This window comes from Phoenix dactylifera, chromosome 4 (assembly GCF_009389715.1).
Source record: "Phoenix dactylifera cultivar Barhee BC4 chromosome 4, palm_55x_up_171113_PBpolish2nd_filt_p, whole genome shotgun sequence".
NCBI lineage: Eukaryota > Viridiplantae > Streptophyta > Magnoliopsida > Arecales > Arecaceae > Phoenix > Phoenix dactylifera.
Window position 1 is genome coordinate 32,936,220 of NC_052395.1, and position 27,114 is coordinate 32,963,333.

The following is a 27,114-nucleotide window of genomic DNA, read 5'->3' on the forward strand; positions in this document are numbered from 1 at the left end:
TTTACTCCTTGTCGACTCCTTCACGTCTGTCTCCCCGCCCATTCTCCTCCCTCTGGATCTCTCTCTCTCTTACTTACAGCTCTCTCTCGTCTCGCTTCGCTCTCGTCGAAGCTCAGGACAACGGAGCTCTCGGGTTTTTGTAGTACGGAGTGCGGCCACCTGCTGCTTTGCAAACACGTGGAGATGGTCTCCTCTGGCCTTGAAACGTAAGGCCGTGTCACTGCGCGCTTTTATAAGGTGGAGACTGGGAGCTTACCGGGTTGGAACTAGATCCGAGAATACACCATCGGTTACGGATTATTAAATTTGGACCATTATGGTTCAAGAACCAGATCCACTGTCTCAGCGACGGACAAGTCCGAAGCTACATGCACATACACAAATAAAAAGAAATAAAGAGGAAAGTGAGCAATGAGGATTTGGTTCAATTAATAATGTCCCCAATAAGAAACTAAATCTTAAATAGATTGTAGAAAGATATAGTGATATCCAACATATCAATAGGAGCAAATTAAAATTCAGTACAAATTTTTGTTTAGATTTTTTTTTGGAAAGACTTAGGCCTCTTCCTCTTTTTTTATATTTTCTTTTCACAAAAATATAACATGCGTATTGTAAGGAGCATAGAAGTTCAACCTCTTGAGTAGAGTTTCCACCACCACTCAATAAATTTCTATTAATAATAAAAGAAATTAATTTTTTTATAAATTATAAAAAAGCTATCAAAAATATATCATTATTTTTTTTGATCCAATCGGGAAAAATCTAGCAAATACAAAAGAAATTAAGAACTTGAACTTGAACCATTGTTAGGAGTTTAACGGTCTACTTGTCCATAAAAGTAGGTCATATATGGGAACAATAGATATGTAGAGCAGTGAAACGACCAATAATGGATTGTCGTCAAATGATTTACAAACATAAAATCCAACTTGAATGGATAAAATTAATGACAAAGACATCTAAATGTGTATCAGGCCTAAGTTTGATTTTTAGACCCGAGGCTAGCACAAGTTGATTGAATTACCTAGACCTAGGTTCATTCATTGGCAATCCCTATAGTAGTTCCTCGATTTTACTAAAAGTAAATCAATACAGTCACAGAAATTTGTGCAAGCAAAAAAAAGTAAAAGTAACAAGAGAAAACTTGTTGATTCGTTGATCTCTTTTGTTGAATCATTAAGATCGAAAATGATTTCATGTAATGTCTTCAAATGGATCACATGTAGTTACAATTATGAGAAGCATGTGATTAACCCTTCTATAATATATATGAGGCTACAACTTGCAATATATTTATTTTTACCCAATTGTGAGTAGGAATTAAACCTATCGACAATAATAAAGCAACAAAATTGAAGAATTGGAATTTATCTTGCTTGTAAGGTCCTTCACATATATAATTTATGATTAGATAGATTAGATATAGGAAGTGTATGAGCAAGTATGTGCATAAAGAGAGAGAAGGGGGGAGAGAGAGAGAGAGAGGAAGACAATGGAGACTAGAAGATCTAAAAGATAAAATTAAAAATCCATTTAAGAATAAAAAATTAGATTTTACTTAGGAGTGGCAACTTATCGTCCTATCAAGTACTCGACCCGATCTAACCCTAATGGTTTGGATTTTACCTAACCTATAGCGAAACCGAGGCAGGTACAGGTAATAGTAAATTTTGCTCTAAATCCGACCCGCATATATATAGCTATTTACTAATCCTTTCTCTTAGGAAAGAAAAAAAAATGATTTGTATGCACAAAATAAATAATAATTTTTTATCTTTATTGGATAAGCAAAACTACTTTTGTTTTTCTTTTCTCGACACTCTCCAATCCATCCAACCCATCCATCTAACTTTATCTGTCTCTCCCTGCCCTGAGATAAGTACGGGACGAGAATGGTTAATGGCCTACTCGACCCATTCTCGATCTATTGTCATCTCTAACTTTACCGCTTAGAATAATATTATAAAATTTATGAAACGTGTCCAAAAACTTGTGTATAAAATAATGTAACTTACACTTTTACAAAACAAGCAAGAAACATCAACCACCATATTTTCCAAATGAGTGTAGTATGATATTTGCATATAAGCTATGAAAAAAATTTAAGGAATTAGAATTACATAATTTTAGAAGGATGGGCGCTTATTGAACCTTGATTGCAATAAAAAAGCTTCTTATGATTATGGCATCTTTCTCTAAAAAAAATATGAAACTTTAACATGACTATATATATACTAAGAGTTTGAGATGTGGGATATGAATGATATGGTGTCTTCGAAAAATTAACTAGTGTAAAAGAAAAGACAAATTAGATACTCTTAATAAATATGCTCTAGGATTTTTGAGTAGCTTAAAATTGAGAATTGCCTAATTTTTTTTTAAAAAAAGGAAAACGTGTGTAAAGAAGATTGCCAATCTAGAGGTTTTAAAAGCAACAAATGAGATAATTTCATGTTAGATCAATTTAAAGATGAAAATTTTCCATCAAATAGTATTAAATGACAAGGAGTGCTATTAATCACTTATCCTATGGCATCCTTTGAATAAATAATATATATTAAATTAGAAAGTCTATTTGTAGTTAAAGAGAATGGAAGAAGTAATAATAAGATATCCAAATTAAGTAATGTCTTTAAATGAATCACATATAGTTACAATTATGAGAAGGATATGACCGACCCTTCTATAACATATATGAGGCTATAACTGGCAATATATTTATTTTTATCTAATTTGGAGTAGGAATTGAACCACTTTATACTAACAATAACAAGATCAGTAAAATTGAAGAGTTGGAATTCATCTTGCTTATATGGTCCTTCATAGATATGATTTATGATTGGATGGACTAGACATTGGAAGCATATGAGCAAGCATGCACATAAAGAGAGAAAAGGGGAGGAGAGGAGTATGATAAAGAAAAATTAAATTGTACCTCTTAGAATAATGTTATAAAATTGATGAAAGATGTTCAAAAATTTGGGTATAAAATGGTGTAACTTACACTTTTACAAGATAAGCAAGAAACAACAAATATAATATTTTCCAAATGAATGTAATATGGTATTTGAATATAAACCATGGAAAAAAAATTAAGGAATTAGAATTACATAATTTTAGAAGGATGAACCCTTATTAAACCTTGATTGCAATACAAAGCTTCCTATGATTATAATACCTTTCTCTAAAAAGGACATAAAACTTTAACAAGACTATGTATATGCCAAGAGTTTGAGATGCGGGACATGAATGACATGGTGCCTTTGAAAAATTAACTAGTGTACAAGAAAAGCCAAATTAGATACTCATGATAAATATACTATGGGATTTTTTTTTAACAGCTTAAAATTGAGAATTGCTTGAAAAATTAAGAAAACGGGAAGGATAAAGAAAATTACAAATTTAGAGGTTTTAGTGAAATAATTTTATGTTAGATCAATTTAAAAATAAAAAAAAATTTCATTGAATAGTATTAAATGACAAGAAGTGCTATTAATCATTCATCGTATAGCATCCATATAGGTTAATTTAGAAAGTATATTTATAGTTAAAGAGAAATGGAAGAAGTAATAAGAAGGTAGCCAAAATAAGCCCCCCACCCACCCGTGTCATGTAGGTAAAATTAAAAAATCATAGAAAAGTTATTTTTAAAATTTAAATAAAGTGTAACATGGTTTTGTTACAAATATGAATGATCACTACCCATTGTATGAAGTTAATTTTCTTGAAAGAGGTATGTTACTTAAAGAATCATGAATGAATCTAGTTGTATGGATAGGGTAAGCCTTGCTATTAAATCTAAGATGAAGTAATCAATGGGACATTTCTTGAAGTTACCCACTTAACCTCTAACTGACAACCTTTTTTTATTGGAAATATGGTGGGGATGCTATCGCTAGGGTTTTCTCTTGTAAGTGGAGATGGACGTTAACCAGCTAATCTAAAACCAGTTGACAACCTAATTGATAGTTCTAACTTGTTACGAATGACGAACTAGCAACATTTTTGTTAAACCTTAAGTATTGCAATAATGAGGCATCCATTAATTATGGAGTCTAATAAGAATTTGTAATTGCACTTGCAGGCAAGTTTAAATTAGCAATTCCATCCTTTTATTTGAACCTACAAAATACCTTAGCATCAAGCATAGATCTTACTATCAGTCTTTAAGCAAACAATTAATTTATATACCTTCTAGTTGTAATAGCACTACCTCCAAATATAATGCATCAGTCTTTATTTGCCTTCCCAAATTTAAGGAAATGATGGCAATAATTTCATGTACTCAATCCTCTCCTTTTCCAATTATAAGTTTTTTCCTCCTAGACTATGCAATACTTGTACTTAATTGTAAGATAATATTAAATCTTGAAAGCTCTCATGTTTTTCACTTCATTGACATGTAGACACTTTGATGTTATGATGATTTTTGAATATTAAACTTTCATTAGTCTCTGATATTCATAAACTCACATGCACCTAGGCTTCTATAAGAGCTATTTGGTTACTGATGGTCGATCTAGTGAATTACATCACTACTTGACAAGTGTGTTTGCCTTTCAGCCATTTTAGTAGTTTTTTGCTGCTATGATTGTACATAGACTATCTCCAAATCCCAAGCATCAATCTTCATTTGCCCTCCGAAATTCAAAGAAATGATGATGGTAATTCCTTGCACTCAATCGCCTCTTTTTCCAAATGTGTTTATCTTTCAACCATCTTTTTAGTCTTTTGCTTTTGTGATTGATACTTGGATCCTAAAAGAATTATATCCTTGGCAAATCCAAAGTATTTGCACACTATCCAAAAGCTAATATTGAAGTTTATAAGTAATATTAAATTTATCCGATATACACAATTTCATTAAGTGGTTACCTCTCTACGTTCTTACTGCAAATGATAATGTAACATGAATCTCTAAAAAAGAAGATCAATTATGGCCTAAAAGCTTTCTTATAGCACTAATTATATCTTCTTTTTCTCTTTTTTTTTTTTTCTGTGTGCTATCTTGTTTTTGCTGTTGTAGAAAAGTTGCATCTGGGACACATGTTTTTAGAAAAAGAAAAAAAGAAGTCAAAGAACTTCACAACAACATAGGAACTTAGCTTCATGACCCCTCTATATATATATATATATATATATATATATATATATATATATATATATATATATATATATATATATATATATGCAGCATCCCCCCAACAATTTGTGCCTAGATAACTATAGTATTTGATTCTCCTTCGCGTTCTTAAAAAATATTGATGCTTCTTTTCTTTGTTATTTTGGATATATCTTAGTTTTTTCTTCCCTGCATGGTGATACAATATTATGCAAGAGCATCGTGATACAATATCATGCAAGAATAGAGACCGTGGATGAAAACTATGAGCTCGACAAATAAGAGAAAAGGCAAGCATCTTAAAACTAGCAAGGTTATGACATAACATATAATTTTTTTTCATGTAATTGCGCAAACTGTACCATGTCATATGGTAAGCAAAAGCTATAAAAACTCTAGGGGCCTCCATATGTACAAATTGGCCGTCTATAGTTATCCATCGTCTATTTGACACAAGAGCATAACCTTGGCATCATCTTTCTCAACCATACGAGACAAATTAATAAATATTTGCCCCAGTATTTATCATCTTTCTAACACATAATATTGCTTGATTAGTTCTGAGGTTGGAATTGAAAAAAGAAATACCAAACTCAAACGGCTAACCAAAACAATCCGTGACAAGATCTTTTACTTCTCGGAAAAACACAAAACAATCCGTCACAAATTTCACACGCTGTGCAAGCCTCACACCCGTTCATGGAAAACGACCTCAACATGGATGTTGGAATGTTGGATTCCGTTCTGTTCGCTATAAAAAAGCCGGTCTCCCCTCCTGCGACTACGTCCCAATCATTGGCCAGCTCGCCTTACCCTACAACGTTCCCGCGGGGGCATCTCAACCCCATCATCATCACCCGTGGATGGATTTAGTAAAATATTCAGATCAAAGGGGACGAGGTAAGGATGGACGGCTGTGATCGAGTGGCCCGCAGCCGACGTGGAGCCCCGGGTCTGGGGTTCAACATAAGCGAAGGTAGGCCGGCGGTCCACCGAGAGCGCAACGTCACCATTAGAATAAGTATGATTATTCCCACATCTGGTGAAAATAATTTCGGTCTCTGAGCGCGGGGCCCACCAATCTCGTCCTATAAAAGGCTGTCCCCTCCCCTCTGCACCCCTGTCTCTCTCTCGCTGTCAGGGACGCAAGAGTGGATCCGTGGCCCGTTGGAATGTAACCGTTTCTCGTTGTTCTCTTCCTCTCCGAAAGCGAGAAGGGCACGAAGAAAACCCTAGACTTGGTCTCCTCCGATCGAGTCTTTCTTGAAGAAAAACTATTCCGCATTCGTAGTTTGATCGGATCTGTGATCGATTTGAAGCTCCCGACGGAAGAGATCGTCGCGTTTGACGTCGGAGATCGCCGGATATTGAGATTTGGTGCTTCGGTGAGTGAGATTTGTTGTTCTTGTTTTGGTCGACGTTTTTCTTTGCCGTTTCGAAAGATGCTTGTCGGGGATTGACGGGAAATTCGGTTCTTGATGGCGTGGGAGGTTGAGCAGGGTGGTAGGGTTGGTTTACTCTGAGAGAGGCAGTGATCTGGATGCGGGTTTGTTTCGATCGTGCTGGCGATATTGCTCTTTGCCTCTTTGGTTATTGTGGATGGATTTCCTGATCTTCTGTTCTTTATCTGGAGATCTGGCCTTATTGTGCTCCATTCTTGTTTCTTAATCTTCTAGTCATGGTACGGAATTTGAATGCTCCTTCTGGCCTGATTCTAGTTATGCTCTTCAGTTCTGTACAATTTTTGAGGATTATATGGTATGAAAGTTGAAAGCGACTTGATTTGAGCTCAGAGTTTCAGCAATTGGTAAATCCACTGAGGTTAATTTTTATGACCTGATTGCTTTTTGTGCCTTTTTTATTCTACTTTATAGTTTACATCTTGTATTAAGTGTCGTTATCGGTGAAAAGTATCTGTTTTTTGGATGGATCTGCTTGTGGAATAAGAATTATTCTGATCATCAATCGTGTGAACAGGAAAGCTTCAAATCTGATGTCATTTCTGATTGCTTTAAAACAATATTTATCAAGATTCAGGTTGAGAGGACAGGAACTTTGCTAGCGGGCCTGATTTCAGTTATTAAAGGAGCGCTGTAATCTCCGTTGGTTTGGACATGAGAAAACCCTCGGCTCACGAGCACTTTGTCAACTTTGGCCGCTGCCCATCATTGAATTCATTGATTCTTTACTTCATCATTGTTATTGCATTAATCACTGTGTTAAGCTCACCATATCCAACTACCTGGAATTCCATAGGTCAATCTCCAGTACCTTACATATACAGGAATTACAGGAAGTTAAGGGAGCAAACAACAAGTGATCTTTCAGAGATACAGGCATTTTCCTTTGGGATAACACCATTGGGGGAGCTTCAGTTTTGTGGGAAAGAAAGAGATAACCATGTTCCTTGTTACAATGTTTCTGCAAACCTGTTAGCTGGGTTTCATGATGGGGATGAAATTGATAGACACTGTGAAGTGGATGATGTTGACACAGGTTGTCTGGTTCGTCCTCCGAAGGACTACAAGATCCCGTTGCGGTGGCCAGCTGGTAAAGATATAATATGGAGTGGCAATGTGAAGATTACAAACGATCAGTTTCTTTCTTCTGGCAGCATGAAAAAAAGGTAAAGTTCTTGCATCACTGAAATGTTTATTTCGTATGCAGCCAAGGAATTATATACCAAATCTTGTAACATGTAAGCATATCTCACTTGATTGGCTGCAACCCTGGCACTGTCCCAGCTCACATTTTGAAAGATTCTTGAACTTACGTGTATCAGCATTGATATTGAAACAGTTGCATAAAAAAGGAGTATATAGGGATGGTTGACCGGTCCTCTTGTATCTGATGGTGTAATCATTTTGTTATAATTTTTCAGGATGATGCTTCTGGAGGATAATCAGATTGCCTTCCACTCTGAGGATGGTCTGACTTTTGATGGCGTCAAAGATTACTCACGTCAAATTGCAGAAATGATAGGCCTAGGAAGTGACTCTGAATTCCTTCAAGCTGGTGTAGGTTTTTCTTTAGAAAAAAAATCTTTTCTGGCACAACCTATTGACGTTACATGTTAGTGTGCTCTTTGCTTTATATCTATGCATATTGATATATTTGACTAAACATAAAGCACAATTCGCTCATCATCTTCCAGATGCAAGACAAGATTATGATAATTTGGTGGATTTATTGCCTAATTTGTTTTGCTTTCCTTTTGATCCTTTCTAATACTTCCATATTATGCATCTTCTTTCACTCTCAAAGCTTTCGTTCTCAGTTAAGTTCCTTCCTGCTGCTGATAAGTGAGAAACCATAAAAGTTATTGCCTATTTAGCTGCAGAGACTACTTCTACAGAGACTACATGCATGCATTTATGCATGTATGTTTAAATACATGTGAAGTATGAGATTATGTTATAAAGTATAAAAATAACTCAAATGGTGGTTATGATATATCATCAGGAAGAGCACATCCTTTTCAAACATGGGAAGATGTTACAATGGCTCTGCAGAAGCAATAGTCTTTCTTCAGTTTGAAAGGTGAAGGCGCATTAATTTTGAGTAGGGAAGGATAGAATTTGTTAACACTGAATGCACAAAAAAGAAACAGCTCACTTTTGGGAAAACGAGCAAGATGTACCAAACAGTAATTTGGTACATCTGATTGCTTTGGTTAATAATTCCCAATTCTATTATTTTCTAGATAGAATATCTCTTAGGTTTCTTACTTGTGACTTAGATATTTTATTATATTGTCTGTATAATTAAAAATTATTGTGAACGAAGTAGGAGTGGTAATGTGTTTGTGGGCTTGACTTCGTCCCTAGGTGCCTTTTAGATCATCAAGTAGCTATTCACTGAGTTCTACAGATCTTTTAGTTGAAGTAGTTGAATTTGGTAAGCTTTAACGGTGTACTTTTCTTTGTGTAATCCAATGATCATGTCCAACAATCTACAAATTTCATCCTATCTACTTAGGGCTATCTTTTGAAGCCTTGTTTGCTATATTCTTAATATCAAGAGGCTTACTTTCTAAAACATTCCATTTTGAATGATCCCCAAGACTTGCATCCAATTACTCTTTTGTCTTTCCCTCTTTATTTGACCACTTCGTATCTTCTCTATTTCTCTGGGAATAGTCCAATCACCATAACTTCTGACTTCAATCATTTCTTTTTTTTTACCTTTTTTTTTTTTTTTTTTGATTTGGCGGGTTCATCATACAATGCGTGTGCAAATACACACTTCAATCATTTCTTTTAAAAATAAATGTTTGTATATGTTACAGTTTCAACCAATCCTTTGTCACTTTTATCAGTAGTAGTTCTAATTCTACTCTTGTATCTCCATATAAAGACTTCCTTTGTGCTACCATATACTTCTTACATGCATTTACCATTTTATTGCTTGGCATTTTAATATGTACGGAATTGTTGGCTTTTTTGGTTGTTTTCTATATTGTCCTGGCATGTAATGTTGTCTCTTGGTTCACTCGCAAAAACATTTCTCTTCTTCATTTTACCATGTACTGTTTTTGTCCTATCTCTATATCTTTTATCGTTGAAGTATTGAAAATAATTTCTAGATACAGCCACCAATGGTCAAGATTCTTAGTCCTAGTATTTGGTACCTTACCAATATAGTATGATATGCCCCATACCAATGCAAGGCATATTGTTAGAGTTGACATGACACTCATACCATGCATTGATATGGGGGCATACCGAGCTCTCATACTAGAATGGTACTATACTAGGTTGATAAGGTAGGCATCACACAACCCAAATATGAGTCAATACTTACAACTTTGTTCACAATAATCGAGAAGTATTTTTTTAGCTTCAGATCCATGCCTTTGCAGTTGATTTTTTTTATAGTTGATTTTCAATTTTCAACATTTCTTTTGATTATTCAACTATATCGAAGTGTTAAAGTATTAAAGTTTTAGATAGTTGGATGAAGTTGTCCAGATTGTGGAAGTCTAATTACAAAATATATAGAAAGCTATTCTATTTAAGGAACATTTGCATATATAAGAACAAACAAATCTTTATGCATTTTTACATCATAAAGAACAAGGTTGGCCCTTCTTTTATTGTTTTTGTTGTCATTTTCGTGCTAATTATATATCTGAATTATAATAGAAAAATTAAATCTGTTAATGAAATATTGAATTTAGAATAATAATGTTGTTCTGACAAATTATACAAGAAGTGCTTAAAAGAAAATAATACGGCCACATGTTGAGTGCCTACAATAACAGGATTTGTAATCCTTTTTCGGAGAACCACATTTGATGATATGTAAAGGGACAAGAAAATGAATCTTGGTGGTCCTAAAGAGGGAATAAGGACTAGAGATTTGTTTACTTATGCAGAAGGGTTTGGGTACCCTTAGATTGGTCTGTCTCATATATTTCACACCTTTGCAGGTTTATTGGTTGTAATAATAAAACCAGGGAGAAAAGAAGAAGCGTATTGTAACATTATATGCTTTTCAGGGGTTTCTAACTATTGCTCTTTTTTTTTGTTTGATAACTAGTATGAAGATTCTTGGTTGATTAAGAATTTCAATGATATGTCAATGTCGGAGGCTGTAGTTTGTTCTATACTGGTGATGAATCTACACAATGAACAGGAACTGGTCTATATAAGATTTTATCCTGCAAATAGGGTTCTCTTCTCCCCATTCTCCCCCACTTTATTATCCTAAAGTTTTGGGAGTGATGTTGAGCATGATTGCATGGGCTACTATGGATGGTTGAAATCTGAAAGGTGGGAAGAGTGTTCTAAACATGTCAAGGCCCCTTGCTCTCTAGCAAAGGCTGGATATTATAGGTGACGACAGATTTCTTTGGCAACTGAATTGTGGGATGAGGATATGAATAGGGGGTTTTGGAGCTGTCATTGGTGAAGTAAACAATTTCATGGAAGAGAGCAGATAGGACTATTTTGGTAGAGGAAATGATGAAGATATTATTTGTATATGTTTGTGACAATGTTGCAAGCTATTTTTATTGGCGAGACAGTTTTTTTTTCAGGTAAGTCAAAAGAATGCCTAAAATTATTGGGTAAATTGTTACTATAGGGATTAAATCTGAATTGTGGATAAAAGGACAAAGAGGTGTTTCCTATTTATTTGATGCAGAATAATTGGCAATTCAGATTGCAAAATTGAAACGGAGAAGATCTTCAACTACACTAAACTTCATATACTAATAAACATGCTAACATATTCTAGTTGTTTTGAGCCAACACAGTTCGAAATTCAATATGCATTTCATATAATTCGATTTCGTAAAAGATGGTGAATTTGATACTTAGAATGATGGTCATAATTCAAGTAGAATTATGAAAAGCTGTAGTGTTTCTGACATACTAGATGATAATTTTCAATTGCTGATTCTTTGGCACAAATCTTGATGGATGGAAATTTTGCAGTACTGGCTTTGGACAGACGATGTTGAATATTGTTTCGCCATGTTGGCATAGGCACACATAGATTCTTTGAAAATAAAGATAAAACCACAGCTTTGTGAGTCCTTTTGGTTGCTCCATATTCTTAGCTTCATCAATACTTTCTGAAAAGCAAACTTGATCTTCAGAACTGTGTTAGACTAAACTATTTTACCATTTAGTTCTTGTGCATTCTTCAGTTCAAATACTTCATTACTTGTCTTTGGATTATTGTTGCAGGCATTAGTATTTTCTCTCGCCCACTACATAATGTATTATTCTTGCTCTGGATGTTGTTGCAGCATGAGGAGTGCTGATGCAGGACAAATTGGGGATGGCCTGCATTGCATGGGAGAACCTAGGGAGTGGAGGAGACTTGGGTTTGGGTCAACAATCACCCTCCTGTCCTGTCATGGAAAACAGGGCGGAAAATGTGTTTTTGGCATTCGCAACATTCAAAAGGCCAAAAAAGATTTCTATTGTAGGTCTTTAGATGAGGTACAAGTCCAAAGAACAAGTTTGTTTCTAAAGAAACTTGTCGAAGTAGTCCTATAAACAGAAATTTGGATCACAGATTTTATGTTTACATAGGAAGCAAGATCAAAGTGAGGTTTAGAGGAGGAAAAAAAAGATGAAATATAATAGAAGAGATAGAAGAGAGATCAAGAAGGAGATTGGGGGGGGGGGGGGGGGGGTGGAGGGGAGGGGGGAGACAGAGAAAGGTCGAACCTGGTCTAAAGAAATCCTTTCTTCTTTCAAAAAAAATGGCATACCATGCTTTCCATGAGCCATCCTAATAGGCCCTTTTATATTATTCTGTAACTTGTTTTACAAGTGAAGTAGGACTATCAATAACCAAGAAACTAATCGCCAAAACCTCCTCTTAAATGGAAAATTCAGAATCCACAATGCCCTATTTAGAAAGAAAGACACTTAAAACAGCTTAAAATCAATTCCTAGTTGCTTATAACTTGCCCAACACAATATGCACCTAAAATAGGGCTCTTAATACCAGTTCTCCTCGAAATAGGACTCTAGAACCCACTTTAAAAATTATATAAACAAATAAAAATATCAAAAATGCAATAACATTTTGGTAAACTGATTTTTCTTTTTTCCATGAAGTGCTGTAGCCTTCAGCATGCTTTCAAATCATTTTTGTCAAAGTGGCATTGTTCATCTCTTTCTTGTTCTAAGGAACAAGACAATTTCTCATATTTATTTCTTGTGATATAGTTTAAGAAGATAAGTCTTTGATAATTTCAGGTCCGGACAGTGTTGGACATGGAATGTGGTTTTGGCAGTTTTGGAGCTCATTTATTCTCATTGAAATTAATGACCATTTGTATAGCAGCTTATGAGGTATTTGGGAGTCAAGTCCAACTTAACCTTGAAAGGGGTCTTCCTGCAATAATTGGGAGTTTTGTTTCAAGGCAACTTCCATATCCATCACTCTCTTTTGACATGGTCCATTGTGCTCAGTGTGGAATTAGCTGGGACAAAAAGGGTACTGGAATCACTGTCTTCTTTCCCTCTATTTATGTTTAATAGATAATTCATCCAATACGGCAACTTATATAAGCTTCTAGAGTTGTTTGCCAGAACAGTGATCTGTACTCTTTTCAATACAAACTTCTAATCATCAGAAAATTTGCTTCTGCTCTTGGTTTGAAATTATATCATAATTTATAACATGGTAAAAGATGTCGTTTATTATCGCTTCTCTTGTGTTATTATGAATACAGCTGTACTTTTTTAATTATTATAGAAAGTTAGTGCACTACTTCTAAATTGTAATAGGATACAGATATATTCAGTTTGCTTTCCATGTGTATACTATCATTCCTATACATGAGTTCTATGCCGAGTAATATATGGTGTTTGGAGTCGTTTACACATGCAATCCATAGTGCAGTTTCATGCACTATTTTGTGTCTCTTAATCCCTTTCTTTTTGGAGCAAAATGATGGCAAGCCAACTCACATTTTATAGATAAATGAAATGAGACAAGAAGAGCGAAAAGATTTATTCAGCAAAGTATGTCTCCTACTCTTATACCTGTGCATGTTTGGCTTAATGGTCTTTTACTGCACTTTCTTAACTTGCTTTTCGAGTTTCATGGCACCAAAGCATGCGATTGTCACTCAAGTTCTTAAAAACATTGTGCTAGATTCTTTTATGTCTGGCAATCTCCAACTTTAAATCATTCTCCATTCCTCACAGTGCTGGACCATTAGAATATTCAATTTTTGTAACTGAATAATATATCCTATGATGCTTGTTGAGAATTTCCAAGAATCAGATGGGCCCATATGATTTTGTTTATCAAAGTATCTGCATTAATACAGCCACATTTGAGCATCATACAATATTCTTCTCCTCGATTCTTATATTCAAGTGGCTACTGGAGTTCTATTTCTGTTTTATGTGAGCATCATTAATTCTATAACCAGCCTTCGCACGCCCAATTGGCTTAGTTCACTTATTTAATCTTTGTTATCATGTTGGCCTTTAATATCAATTACACCTAGCTATGAATTAGATATTTAGTTTTTCTTTCTTTTTTCAAAATTTTGTTTAACTATTTTCCGCCATTTTGGGCCACTTATTCACATATAGCAACTGCAAAATAGCAGCATGACATTTTTTTTTAAAAAAAATGTCAAAATAGCAGCCGTGCTTGCATGTGTCAAATTTGATGAGTATTTATAAAACTGACCAAAAACAATTGATACAAGGCTTGAGAGTTATATGTTATTTAATGGAAGATTGCCTCATATCTCTTGTCAATTGCTCATCAACTCCGTTGTGGCAGATGGTGCTTTCCTAATTGAAGTTGATCGGCTACTTAAGCCAGGAGGATACTTTGTTTTGACATTGTCTACCAGCAAAGCTAAAGGTAGTTCACTTGGTGCAAGAAACAGCATCATCTTCACATTCATTGAGGAATTTGCCCAGAAAATCTGCTGGAGTCTACTAGGAGAGCAAGATGAGAGTTTCATTTGGCAGAAGACAGCAGGCTTTAATTGCTATGAATCTCGGTGAGGATAAAAATGCTGAGTTTCGTGCATTATGTTGTTTGTTGTTATTGTTATTGTTGTGATTAAGCTTGTCATTCTAATTCTGTAGCTAGAAGCCATTCATGAGAAAAAATTTGTAAGCCATTCATGAGAAAAAATTTGTAACATCATTTCTGTCATTTACATTATAGCAAGCAGGGTGCTGTACCTCTCTGTACGGAGGAAGACGAAGAATCATATAATAAACCCCTCCTTGCCTGTTTAAGTGGAACTACCAGCAAACGGTGGGTTCCCATACAAAACACATCCAACTGGCTTGCTGGCTCCAAATGGAACTTAGAAGAACTTGACATTCATGGAAAGTATTTGTTCTAAAATGTTTGATTTTTAGTATTCCACTTAGTCTTTACTTTGTCCTTAGAATATTCTGTTACTGAACAGTCTGAACTGCAATTGAATTTGCTATATCTCCTATAATCTTCTATCTCCTAAAGTGCTTGAGTTCATGATTGACCGTTGCTTCCCTCCCCAGAAGTTCATCCTGATGAATTCATTGAGGACTTAAGTGCATCGGAGACAGCTATAAAAGACTATTGGTCTTTGCTTACACCCTTGATATTTTCGGACCATCCAAAGAGGCCTGGTGATGAAGATCCATTACCTCCATTTAACATGGTGCGTAATGTCATGGACATGAATGCTAATTTTGGAGGGCTAAATGCTGCACTTTTGGAGGCTGGAAAGTCTGTTTGGGTGATGAATGTTATACCAACTGGGGTTCGTAATACACTTCCCCTAATACTTGGTCGAGGTTTTGCTGGTGTTTTGCATAACTGGTAGGTAACTTTTGTTCTCCTCCTCTTTGCACATTCAATCCTTGTTTAAGTTAATATTTATATGGAGAATAATTAAAAGCCTGGTTCACTGCATTGTGGTCGTGATTGTTTTCGGAGAAAATATTTACTTCATTTTGGCATTTTATGTTTGTCATCAAATCTAACAATGTCCAATACCATACTGGTAACAAATGGAAGTAGAAGGATTTGAATGTGTCAAGGATTTAAATATCTGGGAACATTTTGACGAGCTGATTATGTCTTTAAAAAATATATACGCAACAAGTTGGGTTAGATTATGTCGAGCTTTCATGCAATTATGTGTATTTTGGTATGCAGAAAATGTTTGTCTGGTAATTATAAATCATGTTTGCATTTGATAAGCTAGAGAAAGATTGATCACTTGAACATCCTTTATTTTGTGGAAATATATTTGACTGAGATTGAACAGGCCTTTTCATGTAATAACACCAAGTAGCTGGATTGGATGGAATACTAAAGAAGGATTGCGGGATTCTTGGTGTAATCTTTTTATAGACTGTCTCTTAGCTAGATTGCTCAGCACATATTGTTAGAATTGAGTATTAGTTTTCTTATTATAAATGATTCTTGTGCCAAGGTACATATGCCTATGTATGAATCACCCTTTAAATGAAATCCTCTAACTGGAATGAGCTTTCATTCTGACAGTCTGAATATTGTTGGTGATCTTTTAGGTTAGAATGTTGAGGGTGGTGTTTATTAGCCAAATCCATTATGTGTATATTTCTGCATGAACACGTATATTTGTGAGCTTTTGTGTATGTTTGTAGGCATTGGCACACTATTCATGCATGCCAACCGTGTAGTTGGCATATGCACACATGTACACAGTTTGGGGGATGGGGGAGAGAGAGAGAACTTATCATGTTTCTGAGCATCTATAAAGAAAAGATCAATTTCTTTTTCATCCATCTAGAATAAAATTAATCAAAATTTTTAATGTGATGGATTCCAAGCTTGTCTTTCATTCTCTTTATTTTGCTGGGTCTAGCTAGTTTGAGCAACTTTTTTCCATGCTGATATATCACTTCTAGCTATAAAATTCTTGTTGCAGATTCCAGTTTGTGGAATAATTGCTTATGTGGAGGTGCTCTTCATTCTTTTGCAGGTGTGAACCCTTTCCCACATATCCCCGAACATATGATTTGCTTCATGCTATGGGGCTTCTTTCTCATTATCTCACTTTAGAGAAGTGCGATCTATCAGCCTTATTATTGGAAATGGACCGCATTTTGCGTCCAGAGGTAGAGTTATTCCTTTCTTGGTAGTTGCTTTCTTCTAGAAGATATAGGGCTGTTGCATCAAGTTTTCTTTATTCTCTAATTTTACATTTTAGTAAGTTTCTCAGCTCTCAATAGTTCACCAGTAAAATTTGGACATCAAAAGGCTGGAATTTATTTTTTAGTTGTCCAGTTGTAACTTCTACTTATGAGCTGTCTACTCAATGCCTTTATTCAAAATAGGCTACAATTGTCTTTCTTTTTGTTAGTAAGCCGGCTGGTTTAGTCAAAGGCATTGATCTTCTATGGTGATGCTAGGTTCAAATCATGCTGGACCATGCTGCACTGCACCCGGGTCTGGGGAGCTTAGTCTGGGGAAATACCTGGCTGAGTTCACTTTCTGGTCTTCTTTGTTAACTTTTTTTTTTTATCACATATATTTACCTAATTTTCCCAACCCTAGGTCATATCTCAATTGTTAATTGTCCAAATTTATGATGGTTTAGTTTGCCTAGGTTCAACGATGATTGCAATTTGGAGGTTTTTGGGTAAAATTATTTTTTCCTAATTCATTCCACAATTTACTTTCAAAATGTTCTCATTTCAAGGAATATATTGCTTCTCATAATTACGAACATTGGTAAATTTCAAAGCTTTCCCTGAATTCAGGGGTGCCAAAATTTACATTTTGTTCCATAAGTCATGGGGGACGATTTGTGAGAGGATTTCTCCCTTGATCTGATAGATTTGTTGAGCCTCCTTCAACAGTCGTTCGGGCTTAGAAAGAGTACTCACATCCCTATGATAGACCCAATTTAGTCATGGCCCATAGTTTAACATTGGGACACAATTGAGAATTGCTGTGAAATAGGCTAAGGAAAACATATATAGGCTTGATAAATGAAGCTGTCAACTTCCTATGAGCCTATTGTGAATCATAAATCTGAAATAGGAATCAAACAGAAATATCAACAAGGCAGTGAAGTAAGCAACTATAACTTGGCACATAGCGTCATAAGTGTACAAATACACGAGCAATGGCAGCGGTGAAAGATAAAGCATCGTCCAAGGTTTGCCGTACTGATCGGTATCGGTGTGTACCAACTATACCGAACCGGTAAGCAGTATAGGGGACGTACCGACACTCAGTATGCCGAACTGGATACGGTATCAGGCATATTGACACTGTAATAGGATGGTACCGGTAAGGGGTCCAGTACCGAGACGGTGAACCTTGGCATCATCTTTTTAAGGTAAGTATGTTAATTCTGGAGCATGGTACTAAAGAAAGGCTTCATGAACATTTCATTGACTCAAATACCTCATTTGTTATGCTTCTACTACTGCTGCTACTGCTACTATTTTAAACTTCTAACCCTGTATCTACCACTTACCACTCCTACGTAAACTAGGTCTATTGATCTCGATTGACTGTTTATAACAATATCTGCAGTCCAATTTAGCTTCTATGAAATCTATCAAACCATTTCCTTTGATGTAATCATTTAGGTCAAATCTTTACATTTTCCCTTAGACACATGCTTGTGCCCCTCATCTCATACGGGCACCCCAACCATCACCAAACTATCGTAGGCCCTCTATTATCTTGTTTATTAGTTATGATAGATGTCTCATATTTAGTAGCTCTGCTAACATAGTTGGATTCCCTGTTTCCCATTTTGTTTTGGCTTATTTTCGCCCTTAAAAGTTTGTATCCAATTTATGGCCCTCACTTTAGCCTGGTTGCTAAGGCTAGATCATCATCAAAGATGTACACCCAAAGCTTGTGTCTTTTTGAAATCAAGACATCCATGCAGAAGTTAGTAATGGCTTAAGTATGGATCCTTGGTGTAATGCTCCAGCCACTTTAAATTTATAAGTCATGCCACAGTTCATCTGTGAACGGGTTTTAGCAACCTTATAGAACTTTTTGATAAACTTAATGAAGCATTAGGAGCATTCTTTTTCCTTGTTACACACCATATTGTGGAACCTGCCAATCGTGTAACTGCAATATACTCTTCCTTATGTTTTACCCCATAGAATTCCTCAATTATTAGAGTAGTTTTGTACATTGCCTTACTTTCAGAAATTAGATAAATTACATTTTTTTAGTCACCAGAGGCATCTTCTTCTCAGAAGTTCTTTTAAAATGTTCATCAGGGACCAACCTTATATTAATAATAATTATTTACATTTATCTTGAGGTGCTATCAGGTCATAAGATATGGTGTTTTTGCTGCAGAGATAAACTCCTTGCACCAGTTGCAACTTAATGAAGATCTCTCATTATTTATATTATAGTCTTCCCCTTTCTCAGCTTGGCTAGCATGTTGATTATTTTCTCACATTTTTTGTCATATTTACAACAATCAGTTATTTACCTATTTACATGTAAATTTATGAGTTTTACCTACTATACAGTATAGCAAAATTTCGGGACCATCCATTCCAGTCTCCCATGTGGCTGACAAAATTCAAACCATCACACTGGTTCACATTGGCTACTTATCTTTTCTTGATGCCTAAATATAGAAAATTTGGCAATTGTATACCTTAAAGACACGTGGGTCATCGACATGTGTAGTAGACATTTTGATATATGTAAAATGGTAGATATTATTTTCTTTTTTATCATTAAATTTTCACACTTATGCTTGCGTACATAGGTTTTTGTATTTTTTATTCATGCTGCAATCTGATCGTTAATCAAATTTTCTCCCCCATTTTATATGGGTAAATTTTGGATCTGTATTTTAGCTGTTCTTAACTGGTTTGTTTTTGGTACTGTTTTGGTTAGGGATGGGTTGTTTTACATGATAAAGTTCAGGTGATAGAAAAAGCAAGAGCACTTGTGACTCAGATTCGTTGGGATGCACGGGTTATTGAGTCAAAGAGTGATAATGACCAGCGGTTGCTTATATGCCAAAAGCCTTTTTTGCGGAAATGATTAGCTTTTGCCTGGGAAATTTTGGCTCCGCCTTGACTTGTTCCGGTTATGGTAAGGTCACCTCTCCCAAAAATGTACAGGTATTTTATGAGAATTACAAATATTTGTGACATGGAAGTGTGAAACCTATCCAACTTTTTTATGTTAGGATTTAACACGAAAAAGAAGGGTCCATTTTTGTTGAGGTACAAGCAAAAAATCATTGTAGCAATTACTTCTTTTCAAGATCATTGAAACTTAGAATGCAGTTGGTCTTCTTCTGGTTGATCATTCCGCGTTGGGCTTTCTACTAGAAATAGCAATGTCTCTACTATCAGCCAGCAGCCATCGTTGACCTTAAATGAGGGTCCAAATATTGGACCAAAAGTAGTGTGAAATAGTGATCTCCTCGTGCTTTCTGATTTCTCCTTGTTGTAATCTCTTTTTTCCTGCTATTTATATTAAATTCATGGAATTATCTTCATGATTGCAGGGCAATATTCATGAAATTCACTGTTTCATTATATTCCCAGATGCTTTGATTGGATACAATGGCATGTATAATCATAAAAGCGAAAATGGGGAGTATCAATTATCACAGAGTTCCACGTCCATTTACAATCTGTACCATTCATTGCAAAATTTTGTAGTGCATTATTAGATTGACACTTGCAGTATCTGAGTGGCACTAATTATTCTTTTGGGGAGAGAGGTGGGCGACAGGCTGACAGCAGTGAAGTTTTATTTTAACATCACAGTGTAACCTATTTTTGCTTTCTTTATTTCAGATCTTGCATATTTCTCATGCATTTCGTGAGATATTAATAGGGAGATCACGATCCAAAGATTACTCTCTCTCTCTCTCTCTCTCTCTCTCTCTCTCTCCATGCGTGCGTGCATGCATGCATGCGCATCCAATTTATCTTGGATTTGTGAAATTTTAAGATACAGTCTTATTTGTGAACTCAAATTCTTGTGGCAAGTGTGTGGTCAGCGGGATGAGGTTGTATTTTGGAAAGAATTCATCTTTCTTTGTGCAAATCCACTGTTAGATTAGATTGTGCAATGGTTGCTTTGAAATCTACACAGGTGGATGCAGGGGCGGCTCGATGCAATTGGAGGCCTAAGGCGAACTTTCTAAGAGAGGCCTTTTTTTTTAAAATAATAATAATAATAATAATAATAATAATAATAAATTTTAATAAGTGCAAAATACTTTAAAAATTTATTTAAAAACAATCCGTCTAGCTTTTTGAGATGCAAAATTGCTAATCAAACTTTTGTACTCAAGATTCATTAAAATACTATTTTCAATCGATAATATAGCTAATCCATTTAATCTTTCTTGTAACATAGTTGACCGCAAATAAGATTTTATCAACTTTAATTTTGAAAAACTTCTTTCAGCAGAAGCAACTGTTACAGGTATTGTTAACAATATCCTGTAAGCAATGCATGCATTTGGAAAAGAATCTGTTTTTTTAATAAAACTTAAAGTATCAATAGGGGTACTAGTTTCTATTTGTAAAATTTCTTTTAAAACGTTTAACTCTGAAAACAGATCAAGACCATCAATATCAGAATATTCACCGTGCTTTAAATAGTTTTCAAGATTAAGACAACATATTTTCAAATTCTCTTCATTCAAAGATTTTAATTTTTTAAAATTAAACAAAAAACTAAAAATATCTTCATATATAGTGAATTGTTCAAACCTACTTTGAATTGAAGAAATAGCTTGATCTATTATATATAAAAAGTAATCAATTCTAAAAGATTCTTCAGCTGATCTTGGTGTCTCATCATCAGTATTTTCATCAAATTGTTTTTTTCTACGGATCACACGTTTTTCACGAAATGTAGGTTCTATTTCCATTTCATTTGCAATTTCTTTAGATGAATTCAAAGCATTCATAAATCCATTTTCTCTATAACTTTTTAAATAAGAAAGAAGACCTTTTAATTGATCTATAGCAACATCAATATGCATGTCTTCAGTGCCGGCCCGAGCCCTAGGCGATCGAGGCGGTCGCCTAGGGCCTCGGACCAAAGGAAGGCCTCCGGCGTCCGCGGCTCCGCCTCTGGGAAAGCTCCTCCTCCAGCGACTAGCGGGCAATGACCAACGGGCAGGCGGCAGCGACCAACGGTCTGGCGACCGGCAACCGGCATCGGGCAACGGGGATAGGGCTTACGAGTTACGGCCTACCGCCCGACAAGACATCTTAGCCATCCCCCGTCCATAGCCCGTCTTCTCCAGCTGCCCAGGCCCCAGCCGCCCAGCGTAACCCCACTAGCCCGTCTTCTCCATCCAAGTATCCAACCATCCGTCCATCCGCCTGGCACCGCCGGTCCGCCACCGTCTTCTTTTTAAATCTTAGCCGTAGCGGCGTAACCCGTAGTCACCATCTCACCGACACCAGAATCCCAAATAACCAAAGAGGACGGCCGACATCGTCTTCTTCTTCGAATCTTCATCCTTGAGTTCGTGTTCTTCCTTCAGCAGCTCAGCTCTTCTTCGGTTCTTGACTCAAGAGTCAAGACTCGAGAGTTCTTCCTTCCCGGCTTCCTGAGTTCCTGTTCCCCGATAACTCGGTTCTTGACGGCGTCTCTTCTCCAGTTCTCCTTCTCGGCCCTCCGCCCTCTCGGCCTCTCCAGCCTCCAGGTGTCAGGGGACTCGGTTACTCGGACCACTCGGTGAGTTCTTTGTTCTCCAAGACTCCACTTCTCCTTCCCGGCTTCTCCAGTTCCACGGTTCCACCCTCTGCCGCTCTGGCTCTGTGCCTCCGCGGTCGGCGGTTCCGCCCCTGTTTCTCCAAACTGAAAGTTTAATGCCTTAATGGTATTTAGTTTTTTCGTTAAGTATTTGATTATGGGATGAAGAAATAACTAGTAGTTATAAAGGGTAGATAATGATTAATGAAGCATAATTCTGTTTGTGTTATTTCCCTAGTCAGATTCTGTTGGGTTTTTATTGGATGTGGATATCTAGGTTAGCTAATTTCTAGCTAATTTCCCCCTTTTCAATTGGTGAAAAGTTTAGTACCCTGTTTTTAGTGTTACAATTAATGATGTAAAAACTACAATTAACATTCTTGAATTTAATATCATGATGTACTCTCTGTTAGTCTGTTACATAGCTTCATTTTGCACCCATTTCCACTTTACTATTTACATTTCAAATTTTCAATGCTATCAAAATTTTTATTGTCGGATTCTTGAAAATAAATTTTTATGTCTATTCTTAAAAATTGATAATAGCTTTTCATGTCTAGGGTCTCCATTAAAGTTGACATTAGCTTCGGCACCCCTTCTCGTCATTAAGTTCGGCACCGCTTGTCGGAACTTGAGTTCATCGTCGAGAGAGTGAAGATCCTAAAATAAAGAGTGAAGCCATATGCTTAGCTACATATGAGATTGAAAATTTTGAATTCTTATTAGGCATGAATATTTGGTACGATATATTGTTTGCTGTTAACTCAGTTAGTAAGATTTTACAATCTGAAGACATGCATATTGATGTTGCTATAGATCAATTAAAAGGTCTTCTTTCTTATTTAAAAAGTTATAGAGAAAATGGATTTATGAATGCTTTGAATTCATCTAAAGAAATTGCAAATGAAATGGAAATAGAACCTACATTTCGTGAAAAACGTGTGATCCGTAGAAAAAAACAATTTGATGAAAATACTGATGATGAGACACCAAGATCAGCTGAAGAATCTTTTAGAATTAATTACTTTTTATATATAATAGATCAAGCTATTTCTTCAATTCAAAATAGGTTTGAACAATTCACTATATATGAAGATATTTTTAGTTTTTTGTTTAATTTTAAAAAATTAAAATCTTTGAATGAAGAGAATTTGAAAATATGTTGTCTTAATCTTGAAAACTATTTAAAGCACGGTGAATATTCTGATATTGATGGTCTTGATCTGTTTTCAGAGTTAAACGTTTTAAAAGAAATTTTACAAATAGAAACTAGTACCCCTATTGATACTTTAAGTTTTATTAAAAAAACAGATTCTTTTCCAAATGCATGCATTGCTTACAGGATATTGTTAACAATACCTGTAACAGTTGCTTCTGCTGAAAGAAGTTTTTCAAAATTAAAGTTGATAAAATCTTATTTGCGGTCAACTATGTTACAAGAAAGATTAAATGGATTAGCTATATTATCGATTGAAAATAGTATTTTAATGAATCTTGAGTACAAAAGTTTGATTAGCAATTTTGCATCTCAAAAAGCTAGACGGATTGTTTTTAAATAAATTTTTAAAGTATTTTGCACTTATTAAAATTTATTATTATTATTATTATTATTATTATTATTATTAAAAAAAAGGCCTCTCTTAGAAAGTTCGCCTTAGGCCTCCAATTGCATCGAGCCGCCCCTGCATGTCTTCAGATTGTAAAATCTTACTAACTGAGTTAACAGCAAACAATATATCGTACCAAATATTCATGCCTAATAAGAATTCAAAATTTTCAATCTCATATGTAGCTAAGCATATGGCTTCACTCTTTATTTTAGGATCTTCACTCTCTCGACGATGAACTCAAGTTCCGACAAGCGGTGCCGAACTTAATGGCGAGAAGGGGTGCCGAAGCTAATGTCAACTTTAATGGAGACCCTAGACATGAAAAGCTATTATCAATTTTTAAGAATAGACATAAAAATTTATTTTCAAGAATCCGACAATAAAAATTTTGATAGCATTGAAAATTTGAAATGTAAATAGTAAAGTGGAAATGGGTGCAAAATGAAGCTATGTAACAGACTAACAGAGAGTACATCATGATATTAAATTCAAGAATGTTAATTGTAGTTTTTACATCATTAATTGTAACACTAAAAACAGGGTACTAAACTTTTCACCAATTGAAAAGGGGGAAATTAGCTAGAAATTAGCTAACCTAGATATCCACATCCAATAAAAACCCAACAGAATCTGACTAGGGAAATAACACAAACAGAATTATGCTTCATTAATCATTATCTACCCTTTATAACTACTAGTTATTTCTTCATCCCATAATCAAATACTTAACGAAAAAACTAAATACCATTAAGGCATTAAACTTTCAGTTTGGAGAAACAGGGGCGGAACCGCCGACCGCGGAGGCACAGAGCCAGAGCGGCAGAGGGTGGAACCGTGGAACTGGAGAAGCCGGGAAGGAGAAGTGGAGTCTTGGAGAACAAAGAACTCACCGAGTGGTCCGAGTGACCGAGTCCCCTGACACCTGGAGGCTGGAGAGGCCGAGAGGGCGGAGGGCCGAGAAGGAGAACTGGAGAAGAGACGCCATCAAGAACCGAGTTATCGGGGAACAGGAACTCAGGAAGCCGGGAAGGAAGAACTCTCGAGTCTTGACTCTTGAGTCAAGAACCGAAGAAGAGCTGAGCTGCTGAAGGAAGAACACGAACTCAAGGATGAAGATTCGAAGAAGAAGACGATGTCGGCCGTCCTCTTTGGTTATTTGGGATTCTGGTGTCGGTGAGATGGTGACTACGGGTTACGCCGCTACGGCTAAGATTTAAGAAGAAGACGGTGGCGGACCGGCGGTGCCAGGCGGATGGACGGATGGTTGGATACTTGGATGGAGAAGACGGGCTAGTGGGGTTACGCTGGGCGGCTGGGGCCTGGGCAGCTGGAGAAGACGGGCTATGGACGGGGGATGGCTAAGATGTCTTGTCGGGCGGTAGGCCGTAACTCGTAAGCCCTATCCCCGTTGCCCGATGCCGGTTGCCGGTCGCCGGACTGTTGGTCGCTGCCGCCTGCCCGTTGGTCATTGCCCGCTAGTCGCTGGAGGAGGAGCTTTCCCAGAGGCGGAGCCGCGGACGCCGGAGGCCTTCCTTTGGTCCGAGGCCCTAGGCGACCGCCTCGATCGCCTAGGGCTCGGGCCGGCACTGGGTGGATGAATGCACATGTTCAGAATGCTCTGCGATCTGTGCAGAGTGTGATCCGATGGGTACAAGCCGAACCTGGTCTGACCCTGGGATGGTTTTGTGTATCGGATCTAATGCATGGGCTATTGTTGGTGGACCTCGTTTGTTGTCTTATGGGCTTATCATCCTGTTGGACTTTTTTCAATGGGGCATATTGCCACTATTTATTTACTCTTAACCTGTTTGGTTCCTGAGTAAGCCTGAATAAAGCTAATATATTTATTTGGGTTTATTCAGCCAAACAATCTTTTCATTATCTAAACAAAGTCCTATAATGAGTAATACTTCAGGGTATGTTTGCTTAAAAGGAAATTCATGGGAAAATGGGGACTCTTCCAAGGAATAAGGCAGATTTTTCTAGAATACAAGTTATATATTTTCCAAATTTCTTAATTTTGTAATAGAACAAACAAACAATTAGATTTTTCAAAAAAATAAGTTTTCTGACCAATTTTCTTAGCACCCAAGCATACCTTTATGGGTTTCAGAAAATCTTAAAATCATTAATTAATACCTAATTGGCTTTAACCAGGTGAAATGATAGATTTAGATCAATCTGTCACATTAGTAGCCAATATTGCTAATCTTATTATCAATTTACGAAGAATTTGTTCCTCTATGTTCTCTTCTTACATTTCTTAATTCTTACTATTCATGCACCTTATATGTTTCTGAATTTTGGATATCTCAAATATTTTCTATTCAATTCATTGTTCTTTCTGATATTGATTTATGCATTTTTTCTTATGAAGCTTGAATAGTCTCTCTAATTTCGTGGAAAGAACTACTAGAAGCTTTAATACTCCATCTCTTTATGCAGTCTAAAGGACAGGTTCTTATAGAATACTAATAAATAATCCCTCTTTGTCTACGATCTTTCAAATTATTTCATTTATTTATAGTTTCTAAGGTATTAGTTTCCTTCTGTTTTTTGTAATAAATGATAGGCGCCACCTTGTCCACTTGTAGGAAGTGCAAACAGAAACATATGGGACTCCTCTTTGTTTTTGGCTAATTAGTGCTTCAATTCAAGTTTGAAAGAAAAAGAAAAAGAAAAGGTTTAGCGGAGAGAGGGCGTCAGAGAGAGAGTGTGTGTGTCTTACGGAAAAATAAGAAAGCCTGGCATTTTATTTTGTAATGTGAATTTTGATGAAAAAGATCAAATCTAGAAACAAAAATTCATAAAAAAAATAGTGCGGGACAAATAAGAATTAGGAAAGCCTGCCAATTTATTTTGCAATAGGAATTTTGATGAAAAGGATGAAAAAGATAATATTTTGACTAAGAATCATAAAAAATAGTTAAGAAAATGATTCATTTTATTTTGAAATTTAGAATTTGATGAAAAATATAAAATTTGAAAATTAATTATCATTAAAAATACTATAGCATAGAAATCTGAAAGAGCCACAAGAAGTTTGAACCGTTTCCATTATTTCATAAAAGGAACTACAAAAAGCTTGAATATCTTATCTATTTATGTAGACTAGAGGGCATGACTAAAAATCATAAGAATTTAGTTTAGGAGAAATATGTATTT

The 27,114-nt window shown here is 35.8% G+C and overlaps 1 protein-coding gene across 4 annotated transcripts; it reads left to right on the forward strand.

Annotated features, from left to right (window-relative positions):
* The first annotated feature begins 6,263 nt into the window (after positions 1-6,263).
* Positions 6,264-20,452, forward strand: LOC103720064 (probable methyltransferase PMT5). Of its 4 annotated transcripts, none has more exons than XM_039126177.1 (11): positions 6,264-6,946; positions 7,103-7,751; positions 8,007-8,142; positions 12,847-13,087; positions 14,396-14,621; positions 14,792-14,958; positions 15,133-15,436; positions 16,587-16,722; positions 19,499-19,699; positions 19,797-19,833; positions 20,121-20,452. In XM_039126177.1, the coding sequence occupies exons 2-9, from the start codon at positions 7,240-7,242 to the stop codon at positions 19,646-19,648; spliced, it is 1,872 nt and encodes a 623-aa protein (XP_038982105.1). In that variant the 5' UTR covers positions 6,264-6,946; positions 7,103-7,239; the 3' UTR covers positions 19,649-19,699; positions 19,797-19,833; positions 20,121-20,452. The 4 variants fall into 4 exon arrangements, with proteins under 4 accessions (XP_038982105.1, XP_038982104.1, XP_038982103.1 ...); XM_039126176.1 differs by having other exon boundaries at positions 6,264-6,510; positions 6,625-7,751; XM_039126175.1 differs by lacking the exon at positions 19,797-19,833 and having other exon boundaries at positions 6,264-7,751.
* Positions 20,453-27,114: the final 6,662 nt, after the last annotated feature.

Bases quoted from the DNA above. Each gene is read 5' to 3' on its own strand.
- LOC103720064 (XM_039126175.1), top strand. From the start codon at position 7,240: ATGAGAAAACCCTCGGCTCACGAGCACTTTGTCAACTTTGGCCGCTGC. The intron at 13,088-14,395 runs GTACTGGAATCA...CCGTTGTGGCAG, and splicing joins AATTAGCTGGGACAAAAAGG to ATGGTGCTTTCCTAATTGAA. The intron at 14,622-14,791 runs GTGAGGATAAAA...TTTACATTATAG, and splicing joins TTTAATTGCTATGAATCTCG to CAAGCAGGGTGCTGTACCTC.